The sequence below is a fragment of the Mustela nigripes genome, chromosome 7 (assembly GCF_022355385.1).
Source record: "Mustela nigripes isolate SB6536 chromosome 7, MUSNIG.SB6536, whole genome shotgun sequence".
In the NCBI taxonomy this organism is placed as follows: Eukaryota; Metazoa; Chordata; class Mammalia; order Carnivora; family Mustelidae; genus Mustela; species Mustela nigripes.
Window position 1 is genome coordinate 1,553,184 of NC_081563.1, and position 17,033 is coordinate 1,570,216.

Sequence of the window (17,033 nt, forward strand, 5' to 3'; positions counted from 1 at the left end):
ACATAAAAAAGCAATAAAGCGTATTAAATTTTATTCGTAATGTCTGACTTCTTGCTTTTATACAAATCAGACCCAATCTGCCCTTGGTTTCATGAAAATCTTAGAGCTGCTGCTGGGAAATGCCGTCTCTCTGGCTCCTACTTTCCCCACAAACTCTGCAAAATCACCTGAGAACACGGCCCAAGAGCCCATGTTTAACCCATCTCTGGGCCTGTATCTGGCTTCCCAGCATCAAACTACAAAAACGGGACAAGGTCTCGTTCTTACAGAAATACCATCCTGGGGTGCCTGGGCGACCCAGTCGGTTCAGTGACTGCCTCCGGCTCAGGTCATGAACCTGGAGTCCTGGGATCGAGCCCCATGTCGGGCTCCTGCTCTGCCCTCTCCCCTCCTTGTGTGCTCCGTCTCGCTCACTCTCTCAAATAAATAAATCTAAGAAAGAGAGAAAGGGCATCCAGACAGTTTTAGCTCAAGTACCACCACACCTAGGAGACTGGCCTCAGCAAAGCTGTAGCAGCGATGTTTCGAGCACCAGTTACGTGCCACGTGTACACAGAATACTGTCAGACTTGGGTTCTGAGCTCCTATCTGTCCAAGCAACCCCTGTTTCTAACCACAGTGGTGGAAGGATCCAGGCCCTGCAGGCACAGTCACGTGGCCCATCAAGACAGTCTGCGATGTACAGGACAGTCACAGTCAGTCAACGCAACACGAGATCCATCTGTGGCTCCCACCACAGCCACTCTGCCCAAAAAGATGGCTCCAGAATGCCTCCCACCACACACAGCCCCCCAGCTGGGCAAGCGTGGCACCCCCCTAACGCAACACCCGCCCCCGGAAGTCAGTGCAACAGATGTGCTCAGCCATGAAAACCCCCCCTTAGACGCCCCCCGTCCTTGCAGGATCCCGCACAGGGAGCCTCTGGGCCCGTCGGAACCCCCACCTGCCTGCTCAGGGGTGGCTGTAGGGATTCCAGGACCCCCTCGTGAACTCCGGCAAACGGGGTCCCCCCATCAGGGCTGCCATCCTGCAAAGGCAGGAGGCTTGCAACAGGGTGAAACAGAGTGTGCGCCCGAGCACGTTTTCAGGTTAACGGGCATTTTGTGAAACTTTCATTATGGTGCACACATACATATGCATTGGGGACAGTCGTCATATAAAATGACCACTTCCTGATTTTGAAATTTGGAGAATGCTGCTTCAGATCACTGACGCTGGTCTTTTCTAGCAATTTCAAGTACCTGGGTAGAACTTCCTCTGCAGCACACAGTCCTCTTTTTACCTTTCCGGGCGTGCCCCAAACACTTAGCCTGGCTGAGATGACCCATTCCGTGCCCATCTGGCACTGTGGCGTGTTCCCGTGTCTCTGGGGACAGAGCTGCTGCCCCATATGAAATGGCCCTACATCACTGATCTTCTTTACTGGGGTTTGCTTTTAGGACAATTGAGTGTGCAACCCCAGCTACTGCACGTGTCCTGTCAGCACATGCTTCATGCTCCCTTTGACCCGGGCTTGAGCGGCAGGTGCACTCACAACTAACACGGTTACTGTTAAACAGCCCTCTGTGGGTGCAGAAAGCTCTCTCCCCTGAGGGAAACACATGAAGCCACAGCCCCTGCCTTCCTGAAATCCTGACTTGAGCTGCACTATTTTACACTCTAATTTAAAGTCAGATATGCTCGTTAAAAAAGCCTAAACTCCGCAGAAGTCACAGGCTCATGTATCGCTGCCCACGGAAAGAACGCCTATCAACAGGGCATGTGGGGCATCCCGTCTTCGCTCTACACACGGACCTCGGCTGTCTCTTACAGGAACGCAAACCACTGACGACGTTACTCTGTAATGTGCTGCTTGACTTCCACGTCCGGGGTAACTTTCCATGCCAAATAAATGTAACTCTGGGCAAAGGCCACGCAGAATTCTGTTGTGTGGACACCTGCGATTCTTCCTCTCTTTGAGCTCTGATCTCCTCACCCGTCCGCTGGGGTGACAGTGGTGTGCCGATGCCACAGGTCCGGGAAGACCGGCACGCCAGTCCTCAGGACAGCCAGTACGAAGCAGGCGCTCAATGAGCCTCGACGTGCTCGGACACAGCTAGGTCTGTGCTGCTTTGACGGTGCACGGTGCTATTCTCCAGAGGCTTCTGGGGAAAGTCTTTTCCCGAAGACTGGGAGGGCAGTAGGACGGGGGATGAGGAACGGGCGTCCCGTGACCCAGAACCCGCAAACAGCCTTCCCACCCCCAATGCCAACAGCCTCCCTTGAAAAAAACTCTAAAACCCTAATTTGAAATTTGGCGGGAATATTAAAATTACCACCTTTAAATGCACCAAAAAAATTCCATCAAGATTTATTCTAAGAAAAAAATCTTCAGAAGAGGTTAGAAACTGAAATCCTTGCCCACTCTGAAAGGCAGCAGAGAGCTCAAGCGTGTCTCGCTGTCCTGTCCTGTCCATTCACACCCAGTGGCCTGGGCCCTGAGTCGCCGGCGTGACTTTCTGTGGCACCTGGGTTTTCCTCTGGTGATCTGTCCAAACATCAGCACCGGGCCCTTCCCCTCCGAGTCGGTGAGCAGTCTGGAGCTCCCCGTTACTGTCACACGCACCAGAAACTGGACTCAAGAGCTCCGTGAGCAGACCCTGTGCACGCGGCTTCTGGCCCTGTGGTGTTTTTATGGTGACGACAGGAAGGGGAAGGCTTCCCCACATCCTCATTCCCACGCTCCCTCTCCGCACCCCAGTCCCTGCTGAGTTTCCTCGGGCAGACCGCGCAGGCTCCCACGACGCCCAGGGAAGAGCCGACCTGGGGTCTGGCTGCCGCAGCCCCCCCAAGGCAGCCTGTGAGCTGGGCGCCTGGCCCTGCCCCCAAGGAGCACGTCGCCGACCGCAGACGACCCTGAGGCAGGACAGGAATCCAAAGTACACGGGCCAGGAATCGATGGGGAGTGAGAGAGACGCCGACCTATGGCAAAGCTTGTTCTGCAAGTTCTGGATCTCTCTCTCTCTCTCGCTCTCTCTCTCACACACACACACACCATACATACACACGTACACCCACAAATGTACACACACACACACGCACACCCTGGGGGAGCTGGAGCCGAGCCCTTTCCCTGGAGTATAACACAAGCCACAGCTGTGAGCAGAGCCTTCCTGCTTGGCCGCCTCGGTGTCAGGAGGACGATACAGCCACATTGAAGAATTCTGTCCTTCACAGAGGACATGCCTCTGGAGCGTTGACTCTGCATGTCTACAGGACGTGCACTGAGGTGAGCCTTTGACGTCTGCCGTTTATTTCTGAGAGAATTTAAATCTGTAATCTCTGAATGACATGACCTGAAAAAGAAAGGGCACGAATCCGCCTTCTCGGGGCTGCGACAGTCAATCCCAGCACATTCGTCTGATGGGGCAGAGGTTCCCCCCGCAGAACAGGGAAGGGAAGAACAGGTGCCTCAGACACCGTCAACTACGTTACCGGCAGCTTGTTAGCGCACTAGACAAGGCCTGCACGGGTCTGAGGGTGTGGGCGCCGGCCAAGAGTGTGCAGGGGCTTTGAGAGGAAAGAGCAGTGTCCCGCTGGCCACCAGCACCACTTCCCAGCCAGGGACACCCTCTCACTTCCCTGCGCCACCACATGGCCTCACTTCCCACTGCAGAGTGGGACACTGGCCTGAAAGCAGCAGCAGAGGCCGGTGGCCCTTCTGATCCCGCCCTCACAGGTGCGTGGGGGCAGGCTCACTAGGAAAAACCATGAGAAAAACAGCCATCAGACTGGAAACAGGACTAGCAGACCTGCAAGTAAAAGCAGGAAACCTAAGCTCACTCTCTGGGTCATGAAGTGGGTGACCAGATGCCCTGACTCACTGGGGGCCACTTGGGGCTGCTGATGCGCCTCCAAGCTTCCTCCGCCCACTGCCCTCCTGCACTGGCCTCTTGTCCTGCTGCGTCCACCCACGGGGCAGCGGAACTCCCAAGCAAGCAGCCAGAGCTCTCGGGCCCTTCCCAGGGAGTAGGACCCGTGAGGCACTTCCGCAGAGTGGCAGCACGCCGCCGCTCCCACCGCACGCGGTCTTGCCGCTGGGTCCCACTCCTGCCCCTCATATTTCGTCATCTATCCTGAGTCACACGTCAAAAAATACCTGTTGTTGATTTATGGGGAGCAACCCCCCAGATCATCAATGTTTGCGCCTAACGACACACAGCCTGGGATAACCCAAGCACGCGGAGTGGGACAGAAAGACAGATCCCATTTTATCACAGACCATCACCATGAAACTGGGGCCATAAACACAAGAAAATAACCTCGAATTTCTGCCATACTTGCTCCTCCAAACTAAGTTTATTTCTCCGTTCATAAAATCATCCATTTTTCTGCTTGATCACACTCTGCCAGTGAATTTGAGGGGACATGAAATCCCATTAAGAAGTCGAGAACAAAGTAGCATGTACCTGCTAGGAGTGGGCAATACCTCTTCATAATCGCAGAGGGGAAGGCACAAGCAAAGGGCTGCTTCTGTAAATAAACCCAAATAAAAAGTCTAAACTTCTGTGAGGCAGCTAACAAGGGCCCTAATGGCAGGAATGATGGTTCTAATCCGGCAGGTTTCACGCTGATCAAACGAAATACATGCCTCTCTCCTCCAGATTAGTGGCTCCAAATGAATGATTCACACTCTGGATGCCGGAACCTGGGGTGAGGACAGCTCAAAGGACACCAGAAATTCTTAAAACAACCTCGATATAAATTTAATAATTTAAATCCACAGCATTTCCCTGCCTTCCCTATTCTCTGAGCTGCTGGGGGTGGGAAGCGGGGGAGCCACAGAAGGCCGGCCCCCAGGGCGCGATCTGCACGAGGCAGCAGCCGCACGCGGCTGGAGGACAGGCTTCAACCCACAAGAAGCAGCTGTGCAAGGACTCCGAGCTCCCCTGCATTCGACAACCCATCACGTTCATACTTTACCAAAAGAGCAAAAACCTTAAGAAGGAAACACGTCTATTAAGTCATTGGTCACAATTAAAATTTTGAAAAACTCTAAAGCAATACAATACGTGAGTTCCCCAGCTTAGGCGTCTCTTTCCAAACGGAGATTTGGCAACCCGGCTGATTCCTTCTTGTTGGAAAAGGCACAACAGAACACACGACCGCTCTTCCCAGTGAAAGGAGAGTTTAGGAGTCCACCACCACATCGAGAAGCTCACTGCCCAGCTCCGCGCCGTGCGGGTTCTCGACGGCGATGCGCGTGGGGACTTCTGGGGGTAGAGTCGCGTCTGTGCACGGCCTGGCACCCGGCAGGCGAGCTCGTGCCTCTGGTTATGAAAAGGCTGTGCACATGCGGACGTCCCTCACCGGGACAGACTGGTAGTTCAGGAGACCCAGAGCACAGGGCAAGAACAGGCCGGGCACGACGGAGGGCACATCCTCTCCGACGCTCCCGTCTCTTGCGGAGGCTGATGCCAGCCGGCGGCAGCCGCATCGGTGCTCCGAGCTGCACATGTGCGGCTCCACAGAAAGGAGCAGTCTGATGAGAACGGCCCAGAGCAGGGAGGGGCCGTTTCCGGAGTTGGAGAGAGAAGACCCGAGCCCTGCTCGCCGAGCCCCGTGCTGCTGAGAAGCCTCCCCCGACAGGAAATGCTCACGGTCCGCGGGCTCCTCCCTGGGGTGCATGTGGGTGATGTACACACTGCCTGGCCCTCCCTGGGCATGGCTCTGACCAGATCACCACGGTCCCCTCCTTCTGCCCCAGGGGGAGCCGCAGGGTACAGCCAGGGCTCTCAGCATGCTCTGCCTGATAGATTCTCGCCGGCCCTGAGGGCCCACCTAAGTCACCCCAGAGTTCACAGGTCTGTACCTCCAAGGCCACCCCAAAACTGGCCAGCGGTGGCTGGTGCTCCCACCACCACCTCCTCCAAGGACGTAGGAGGAGCACAAGCAGGCCAGCATGAGGACGCTGCCCCCACCTGGTGCTCCCCCACCAGCAAGCCCAAACCCCTAGGCCTTCCCAGGAAGTTCAAAGTTAATCTTTAAATGAAAACGCATCTTGGGGGTCATTAAGCCTCTGCCTTCTACTGAGTTCTGAGTCCACTGGGCTCCCTGCTCAGCGCGAGTCTGCTTCTCCCTCTGCCTCTCCCCGCCTTGTGCCCTCTTTCTCTCTCCTGCTCTATCCCAAATAAAGTCTTTGAATAAATAAATAAAAGTACATTTTGGAATAAAACTGTCTACCCAAATCCCAAGTAGCGGTTTGGGCATTTCCTCTTCTCTTGGGTCCGCATTTCTTTCTTCTTCCGTCACCCCATCTTCCAAACGGGAGAAAATGTTTAAAAGTCCCACGCATGGGGTTAGCGCACATTCAGGCTTGAACTTTTTAAATCATTTAAACCTCACGTTTAAACAATCACCAACAGAACTAAATGCTACCTTCCTCCAAACGCGTCCCTTGCACACACCACTGCCCACGGGGAGAGCTCACACGTTCTGGGAGACACCGGCTGGTCGGTAAGCAGGTCGCCTGAAACACTCTCCGAGCCGCATTTGCAAGGGAACGTGGGCTGAAACCGTAGGAGGGATGCACGTTTCTCTCCGGGTGGGTGTGGTTACACTCCGCGACCACACTTCAGACTCCGCGTGTGGCTTCTAGTGCGGGACACACCTGCACGTCGTGCTCCGCTAGTTTTTCACCACTTCCCTAACACGGAATCATAACAGCATCGGAGGGTACGAGAGTCCGGGACACGGGACAACCGTGCTCGGTGTACGGTGGAGACGTGAGCAAAGCTGAGAGAGGAAGGCTCTTCACGCTGTCCTGGAGCACCGTAAGACAGTCCTTTCCCTGCACAGAAGGAGGGGTGTGGGCCTCCTTCGGGGCCTCTGTAACAGCTACCAGACATTAGTAGTGAGCCAGGAACCAGGGAAGAACTTACACCTCAGTACACCCAGGCTGGTAAGGCCAAAAAGCCAGGACACAAACCTTACGAGATCTGATAAATCTACAATCATAAATCGTCACAATCACTGAGAATTCTCCAGCACGGTTGGCCGTAAAACCATGCCAACGATCTCTGAATTCCAAATTTCTTCCTTATCCTCAAAGACAGCTTCTGTAAGGTGTCAAGGATACTCTTGAATTTATTTTGTTCACTGTTCCATCAGATTGGACTAAAAAATAAACGGGAAAAGAGAGATGGGCCGACTCCTTTCTTTTCTGGCCAAACTCCCTCAGCATCAGTGGCTTCACACACGGCTCTTCCTCTGCTCCCCTCCTGTCTCAACAGCACGGCTCACACCCCCCTCCTCCTCCTGATGGGAGTGCGCACGCCCACCGGGCTCAGCCTGCCTGGCCTTTCCGCGGGATGCTTACCTCCACCTGCACTTGGCAGAGAGCCGGCTCGGGGAGTGGAGGTCAGCCGGTCACCCTGTGGCTATCAAGCGCACTCGGCAGTGCAGGGACGCTCCCTCCCGTCCGCCTGTCGGAACTCGAGGGGTGCGGGAATGTCATTCCTTTCCCTCCACTTTCCAGGGCTGGTTACTAAGTTTAGTGCCGTCTCCTTTAAAGGAGATTTTCGTGGTCCGTGAAAGCAGGTGACGGCATGACTACTCCGGACGTACCCCCGGGAGCCAGAGCACACCAGAGCCAGGACCACACCAGAGCTTCCACTGCTTTATGGGGCTTCCACTCACAGGCAGGCAGTGTCGATCGTAGCTAGGATGCTTAACTCCTCAGCAGCGGGGGCGTGAGGGGCTCACCATGACCGAGAGCAGGTGGAGAAGCCCGGGAGGACCCGCGTGGCTCACCAGCCCCCGAGCCAACAGCAATGACGCTGCAGGGCAGACGACCGCTCACAGGGGCCCAGTGGGCCCACACGCGGGAACTCCCTGCTCCTCCCCACTGCCAGGGCTCCCGAGGACGCCAGTGAGAACAGGACAGGAGGCCCAGGAGGACGTGCTAGGGCTGCCGTCACTCCACTACCGACGTCCATGCTGCGTTTGCGGACGAAGGCCCTGCACTGCAGGTCTAGTCGCTGACTCAGGGAAGAATGACCACACACCCGCACACACGCGCGTGCGCGCAAACACACATACACGCACGCACACGCAGAAACGCGCACACACATGCACACACCCAGGGGCAGCTGTGAAGAGTCCCCCCCCAATTACCCACCCCGGGAAGGGAAGAAGGGCAACAGCACGCACGGCAGGAGACTCACTCTTCCACCTTGTTTCTTACCACAGTAAGGTGGGATTTTATTCATTTTACTGAGTTATGTAGGTCTCATCCCACGCCAGAAAAACACAAGGCAGCTGACACACACAGCCTGAAGTATAATGGGGCGAGATACAGGGAAGATGCGGAAGACTTCACAATTTGGTCAAAGCATCCCCAAGGGCCTTCCCTTGGCTGTGGGCTGCACTGACCGCAGCGCGGGGGCACTCCGGAGTTCCAGGCGAGGTGGGATGCGGTGCCACTCCCTCCCAGCAACAGGCAGAGAGGAAGAAGGCTATGAGCTATTGACTGGCCCACTGAGGAACAGGTGTGTGCCACTCAGTGTGGGACACGGCGGCCCCAGCGAGTGTGGAGCTGGAGTGCTCACCGGAAGGAAGGAGGCACGTGCCCACGGGGACAGCGTCAAGTTCTCCCACACTCACCGCACACTGGCGGCAGGAACAAACCACAGGGGAAGGGAGAAAGTGCGCGAGAAATGAAGGGGGCTTTATTCCTTGCAAAATGAGGAATTCCCTGGAAAGCACAACTTACCGACACTTGTCCACGAAGGACTAGCTGGAAGACGTGTGGACGTTCTCAGAACTTATTCTGGTGAAGATGTATTTACACTCCCAGCAACAGAAACAACTTCCAAATCGCAGTGTGACGACCCCAAGTGGCTCCTTTCGCTCATTCACTCAGCAGGGAGGCGATTCTGGGCGACGTGTGGTGTCCCGGGGTCGGCCTGCCTGGCTCTGAATCCCAATGACTCCACTGCGTAGAAAAGGCTGGATGCGTGCTCCTGCCTTCCAGAGGGCGGTTACCGGCTCCGCCATAGTCCCTGCCTTAGAGGACCCCGTGGGGAGGAGGCAGTGTCTACAAACCTCAGGAGGGCTCCTGGTCACGGCCCCCTCACGAGGCAGAGGCCTGCGGCTGGCGCTGTCCTTGGTGCTGAGGGCGCCCAGCCTGGTCACGACGTCACAGGAGAAGAGCTGGGCGCGGGGACAAGAATATGTGGGTGGGCGTGGAACAGCGACTATTTTAGAAAGGTCCTCTCCGAAGAGGGAACACCGCACCACAAAGCCGGTGGCTTGTTAATCCACACCAGAAGCTACGGGGCAACCCCTCTAGGCACAGCTTGGGACTTGCCCCCCCGACACTGTGGATCCGAGAAAGGAAGAGAACAGATGGTTGGCTCGTCTGTATAATGTACCCTAATGAGTAGGGAGGGGCCACACTCCACAGAGACCCTGTACGGAGCCACGGTAGCTTACGATTACAACTATGAAGTGTTTCCTCCTTTTCGGGAATCTTCACCTACCATTGAGAAAAGGGGGACTTCCCCGTCAGTAACCCGATGCAGCCCCAGGGCAGGTGAGCACAAGAGACGGGGCGTGCGGCCCCCCAGCCAGCACTCTGTCTGCCTCCATGGGTAGGAGCTGAAACCAAACACAGTCAGGAGACCTTCGAGAATCTTCAGTGGTGGGTGGGCTGCGGGCACTGCTCCCTGCTGCGTGTTGGAGGACTGGGACGGGGGTGTGGGCCCACCTGTGCTGGGGCCCAGCTGCTCCAGGGCAAACAGAAGGCGAGTGGCCCTGAGGACACGAGCCCGCACAGTGCCCTCTGGGGCACAGGGTCAAGCCCGCAGACTGGGCTGCGTGCTGTTCTTAGCAGCAGCGGGGCCAATGCCCAGCATGTGTCTGGGAGCCCTCTCTTGGCGCCGCTTCAGTCCCGAGTCTAAATAGGAAAGGAAAGCAGACTCAACTACCCAGTGGCCTCAAGTTCGACCACAAACAGCACCTTCTCCTTCATGTGCTCACCACAGCTCAATTGCCAAAAGCCAAACTCCCTACCTGGTAATAAGACGTCGCTGAAGACACTTGAAAAGAAACACACATGACAGTCCCAAAGGCCAATGAGGGTGCAGAGACTGGGTCCTCATATGTTGCTGGCGGGGACATCAAACACAGTCACTCCAAAGGAGGCTCCGGCAGTTTGTCCAAAACACACCTACAGGCGCCCCGCGAACTACACACGGTCACTCGGCCGGGAGAGATGAAAGCCGTGTTCATGTGAGCCCCTGTCCATTCCTGTCAGAGCAGCCTGATCAGGATGTCCAAAGCCCGGGGGAAGCCCAGCTGTCCTTCACTAGGCAAATGGTCACACAAACCGTGGTCCCACGGACTACTACTCAGAATAAAGGGATGAGCAACTGCCGGACACAGGGGACAACAGGTAGGAACACCAGGAATCACAGTGCGTGCACGAAGCCACAGTCAAAGCCTCCAGAGTGCACAATTCCATTCACAGAAGCTTTTCAAAAGGACAAATCTGCAGGAAGGAGCACAGACCCAGGCTTGTCGGGGATCCAGGACAGAGCAACGGGAGGACTGGGCTGCGACCGTAAACAGGCAGCAGGAGGGCTCCCGGGTCTGTGTGTTGAGTACGGTGCTGGCTGCAGCAACAGACACACAGGGTGACACGGCAGAGAACTCACTATGCACCGGCGGCAGGTCCTGTCAACACCCCATCCCCAGCGGTGACAGAGCGGAGGGTTATACCGTGTCACCACTGGGGGAGACGGGTGACAGCACACAGGGTCTGTCTGGGTTGTTCCTGCAGCTACGGTGGATCACAGCTCCCTCTTCCCCTTACACCAGCAAACACGTACAGTGACGTAAGGGGTAACACAAGGATGCAAGAAACGCTTCGAACAGTAGCAGCGAGTTCAGAAGAGGGCGCCCTTCCAGTGTGAAAGTCAGGAAGACCGTTTCCCCGGATGCGCTTACGTATCAACGGGTCCTTCCTAACAAGTTCCCCTTTCACAGGGGCGCAGTCGTAGGGGGTGTGAGCCACGGTGTGATACGGCGGTGTCGTTGCAGGGGTGCAGTCACGGCAGTGTGATCACGGGGTGTCATCGCAGGGATGCAACCACAGGGGGTGTGATCACCAGGGGTTGACCACTGGCATGTGATCACCAAAAGTGTGTCACCGGGTGTGAGGATGGGACTATGGTCACGGGGGTGCGACCACGGGTGTGACCACCGAGTGTGTGGTCACTGGGGTGTGAGGATGGGCCCGGGATCAGGGGAGTGCAAGCGAGACTGAACATCTCAGTGACATTCATTTCCTGACAAGAACCCAGAGACGGGGCGCCCCTCCTCTGATGGACACGGCACGGGCTATCTGAACACAGGTGCAAGTTGGGGCAGCCGACCAGCACCCCTGCTCCCCTGAGCTCCACGCCTCGGTTTACTCACCAGCGGCACTGAGGCCATCTGCACACACTGACCTCCCCACGGGCGCTGCTGCCTGCTTGGTGTCTACCCTGCTCCCGTACCACTCACATACACGCTGCACTCAAACGCACACGTGTGTGTGTCTGCACACGTTCCAGACTTGCTCTGCACTCTCGCAGCCCCTCATGAGGGGGCAGGGCTCCTGTGCGTCTCCTTTTCCTGCAGATGATGCCTCTGGGAGTGGAAGGAACCATGATCCGGCACACCGCCCACCACCGAGGACACAAAGGACGTCCGCAGACGGCGCCAACCCCAGCCCTGCTCCCTCTGCCACCCGAAACCCACTGCCGCTGAGACACCGCATCGGTCCCAGCTCTGCAGGGTGGCTCCTGAGCAAGCCCCTCTTCTATTTCACTAGTAAAAATTAATGACTCTTTCCTTTGGGGACCCACAGCCCAGAGCTCCTGACGATCGCAGGGCACGCCACAGCCTGCCCTGTGCTGCTTCGACGTTCACGCTGCAGGTCTCCCCTGGGGGATCGCGCATGGCTCCTGCAGGCCGGGTCCCCGACCCATGACCTTGGTGTCCCCAGAGCCTGGGAGGTGTGTGCAGCAGGTGCTTAATAAATAGGTGTTGGATTAAACTTACTTAATTATAGATTTGGTCCAAACAGAAGCTGACACACAGAGCTCTTTCTCACACATGCACACCTGAGTGTGCACGCAGAAGTGTTACTACACTGAGTAAAATAGTAAGTACTGTTGTAAACACCTGTACCGATGCTATGCACCCACAGTCCCTTCTAGAAAGCTCGGTCTTTGGAATCTGCAGCGGCTCCAGGGCTGAGGAGGCCCCCCAGGCATGGAGCCAAGCCAGGTAAGCACCGCTGCGCCTTGGCCACAGCATGCGGGCAGCGACAGGCCGGGGGCCTGCTGGGCGCTGGCGGCACCTCCATCCCAGCGCTGCTCGTGGCATGTGGAGGAGACAGACGCAGGATAAAGATGCGGAGGGCTCGGGGGCACCGCGCCCTCATTCACGCTACAGAAGAAGAAATTATGAACCTTCAGCCGAAAGTACACATCCACTAATTACACTGAGGGCTGCTGAACAGAAGTGCATCCACGAAGCTATAAAGCAACAGAACATTTAAGTGCTCTCCAGCGCCCGACCTCACCCTCATCCTGGCAGGTGCCCGGCAGCAGGGATTTATACAGAAGGGACACCAGCACACACGCGCCTTCACGGCGTCGGCAACAGGCTTCCCGTTACGCATCGAATCTGGAGGACAGCTGGGACTGAGAAGGAAGGAAGGAAGGGAGAGAGAGAGAGAGAGAGCCGACCATCCACAGCATGTCTTCACAAGAAAGCAGGGCCCCGAGCAGGAGCCGTGGCCCCAGGACCGGGTGTGTGCACGCGGCCCAAGCTCCAGGCTTGCCGTGGGCAAGTGAAACGCGCAGAGCCCTACCAGGCCATGCTGCCGTGAGCCGTGTTGTCGAGGTGACAGAGCAGCTCCAGCGTGTGCGCAGGGCTTGTGGAATCGTCGGGGGACTCGTGGCCGCCGGGCTCCAGCTCCTTCGGCATCCTCCACACGGCCGCACACGTCAGGACTTTGCTGTCTGAAGCTGAAGCAACAGAGGGTCATGTCAGCAGAGCGCGGTGCACGGCCACGGCGCACAACCACAGTCTCCGCGGCGCCGCACACCCACCCCGCCGCAGACACAGGGCAGGTCCGCTCCGTAAAATATTCACACCCACAGGCCGCAGAGAGCCAGCGGAGCGAGGGGCTCAGACCCTGCTCGCCAGTGGAACAGCCACTGCTCCCCGCCCGCAGCCACCTCACCCCTGCTGCCTCGTGGCAAAACCATCATTCTGTTGAGAAGAAAATTTAATTTTCTTCAAAATCGATTGCCTTCGGTCCTTCCTCCATGGATTTTCAACACAGGGAGCAAAAGGTGGGGGTGGGTGTGCGGCGGACACAAACACCGAGTGCAGCTTGGGGCCACGGTGGGCACAGCTGCAGGACAGCCCCAGCTGCGGGAACCCAACACCCACAGGGTTGCCACCGGAGCCCAGGGTGCTAAGGCGAGAGCGCGTGGGAGCCCCACATGGACACGCACACAGTGTTGTCCTGCCGCGGCCTGGTTCTCCAGGAGGAGCACAGCCCAGCACCCGAAGGCACCCATGGACACAGGGTCTCCCCCAGCCAATGGTGGCTGCTCACTGCCCACCTCCTGGAGTCCTGACACTTGGTTTTCAAGGTGCCCCAGGGATCTGAATTTGCAGAACACTTTGAAATGTCACCATGTGGATGAGGAAACTAAGCTTAGGTAAGAAAGACCAGGGATACCTGGCTTTAGGGAACATGCCAGGAGCCAGGTCTCTGCCCCTGTACACGACATTTCAGTAAGACAAAAAAGAGAGAACAAAAAAAAAAAGATGTAACATTATGTGATAAACATGTAATCATAAATTCCTGAATACAAATCCTGTCCAATGTGCTTTCCATTTAGGTCCAAACTGCACATGTGCTGCACACCTTCCCTTCTGAAGGCCTTTAGTACGTGACGGCGGAACGAGGAAGACGTCCCTGCTCTATGTCACAGCGACGTCGGGGGAGCGCCGTGAGGGGACGCGGAACAGAGAGGACACTGCGCGTGTTTCCCACGTGAAATGAGAACACGGCAGGGCCGCCCCCACACCGGGAGTGTCCCATGTCTCAGCTCTGTGGTCCTTCCACCCAAACACCAGCCAGGCAGACACCTGGCTTCACGGGTCGGCTAATGACCACCGTCACCCACAGTCAGAGGACGGGGGGTGGGCAGGCTTTCTGCCAGGGCTCTCAGACCCCAATCTCGGCGCTCATCTCACATGCCGCTTGCTGAGCCATATGTATACACACCATGTCAGCCTTCCCATTTTACACCCAGGGAAATGCGGCATGCCCTGGCTTTTCTACAAGAGAGACGGATTTTCCTGCGGAAACTTCCAGGCACCCAGTGTTGCTGCAGAGCCTGTGAGGCCGTAGCATCACTCTTAAAATATGAGGATTTCCACCTTCAGAGAGGGCTGGCAGCGCTGGGGCAGAAAGAAATAAAGTCTGCAACATCCACCCCGTATGGCACAGATGATACGAGTCACCCTCAATGCCGGGGAAAAGAACTGTGTAAGCTGCACAGGGACGGAGCCACCAGGTGAGAACTGGGCACAGCTTCCATGCGGGAGGTGCGCACAGCCTGTCTGCAGCAGAGTCCTCACAGACCAAAGTCCTCCTCTGGGCAACTCTGCTCAGGTGTCAGCAAGGGCAGCCTGTCCCTAGAACTGCTTGCTCACCCAGCACACAGAGCAGTTGGGGGTGAGACATTAAATGCTTTTCCCTCGAGAAGAGTAATTAGATAAGAATGCTTTGTACCGTGGCTGCTAGCTAACACCATACTAGACGCCCTGACTACTTCATATGGCGAGGAAAAGCAAAGGTTTAAGACGAGGAGAAGAAGAGATCAAAACACCACTACTTGTTAATAACAATGTAGGTAGAAAACTTAAGACAATCTGCACTCTACTGTTAGAAACAAAACAGGGAATTTAGCAAAATTGCTGAACACCAAGGTGATATATAAAAATTAACTGGATATCTATAGATTAGCAACAAAAATTTAGAAATTTTTAAAAAATATTAAGTCACATGAAAAAACCAAATATCCTATAAATCTCAAACTACAGAGGTGCAAGATGTGTATGTGGCAGAACGAAAACCATGGCTAAGAGGAAGTCAAGGCCTGCACATGGAGGGTATACCATGTCCATAGACACCTTCACTGCTGTAAAGCATCCAGGAATCTTCAAGTTCCAAAAGCTTTTGGATAGAAGCCAACAACCCGCTCCTGAGGTTCTACATTTACACAGAGATGTGAACTGCCCGCACAGTCGATGGAGCCATCATGGAGAAGATCGGAATCGGCTGGCTCACCAGTCTGCGACTACTCTGGTGTCGGCACATGGGTGAGGGGACCAGAGAAAGAACATGCAACCTAGAAACAGACCTTCCAAGGACAGCCAGCTGACTTATAACAAAAATGCTGCTGTGCTGGAGTGCAGGTCTGTTCAGGAAAAGATGCTACGTTAGTTGTATATTCATATCTCATAACATACACAAAGACCAACCCCAAACAGACTAAAGACCAAAATGTAAGAGACAAACTAATCCACAGTAGAATATCCTCACAACCTTAGGATAAGCAAAGATTTCTTAAACTGGGCAGAAAAAAATACTAATCATAACAGAAAAGACTGGTAACAAAGACCAGATTAAAATTAAGAGCTTCTATCTACCAAAAGACACTGAACTTCACAAAATTAAATACTTGGAAAGAATGATGGGGAACAAATGAAACAACGGCTACCTCGGTGGCTCAGTTAGTTAAGCATCTGCCTTCAGCTCAGGTCATGATCCCAGGGTCCTGGGATGGAGTCCCAGGTCGGGCTCCCTGCTCAGTAGGGGGCCTGCTTCTCCCTCTCCCTCTGCTGCTCTCCCCACCTCATTCTCTCTCTCGCTCTTTCTCTCTCTCTCTCTCTCTCTCAAATAAATAAATTAATTAAATAATTTTTAAAGAAAAAATAAAGCAAAACTGGAAGAAAATATTCATAATACATATACCTGAGAGAGGGCTTATATCCAGAATATACAAATAACTCTTACAATTTAATAACACAAATAACCCAATTTTTTAAAAAATGGCAGAAGACTGAATCTGACACTTCACAGAAGAAAACATGAATGGTCAGCAAGCACCAGAAAGGATGTTCAACATCAATTGTAACTGTAGAAGGCAAAATAAAACCAAAATGAGATACACTACACACCTACCAGAATGGCTAAAATTTAATTCTCAAAAGATCAACAATACCAAGTATTGGCAAAGACATAGAACAACGGGTCTGTCACAGATCACTGGACACAGTGTAACACAGCACACTACGGACAACACTTGGCAGTGGACAATTCAGTTACCAGGTAACCCAATGATTCCACTCTTAGTGCTGAGACTGTCACAAAGTGTGACTTGTTGATAACGAGCATTGTGGCCACTCCTGATTTCGGCAGCGAAACCTGGCCCCACAGCAATAGTGGCCTGGAGATGGTATGTGACTGCCAGAAGTCAGGGGTAGCAATTATCATAATGACCAACAAGGCAGCACGCCAGCCAAGGGAGGCCAACTGGCCGAGTTGTGGTGACAGATAACAAGAGACAGCATTCCTAGGAGCAAAACAGATGGTCTCTCACCAGAGCACAGCCTGCCTAATGAGTGCATACACACATACACACCCATTCCGAGGACACATCAATGGAGGAGCAGGAGGCTAAGGGAAGTCACTGCCTTAAACGTCATGACTCCTCACCCAGACCAGACCAGACTTCAGACCTAAAACCCACTGACAGAAAATGTGGCCAAATCCCCAGGAATGAGGAACCCGTAGTGCCAGGGCAAGTGCCTTCCTGATGATTAGCCCAGGGTGCACCCAAGGCCTGCTGCCCCTTGGTGGTGGCCACACAGCGGGCAAAGGGTAGTACCCAAGTTCGAGGCCTACTGAACAC

At 54.9% G+C, this 17,033-nt stretch overlaps 1 protein-coding gene across 5 annotated transcripts in view; it reads right to left on the reverse strand.

The window, feature by feature from the left end:
- The window catches only part of EIPR1 (EARP complex and GARP complex interacting protein 1), a 123,608-nt gene that overhangs the window by 22,210 nt on the left and 84,365 nt on the right, over positions 1-17,033 (reverse strand). For all 5 annotated transcript variants that reach the window (XM_059405083.1, XM_059405082.1, XM_059405080.1 and 2 more), the window contains one exon: positions 12,905-13,061. In XM_059405083.1, the coding sequence (XP_059261066.1) occupies positions 12,905-13,061 (157 nt within the window). The remainder of the gene's footprint in view (positions 1-12,904; positions 13,062-17,033) is intronic.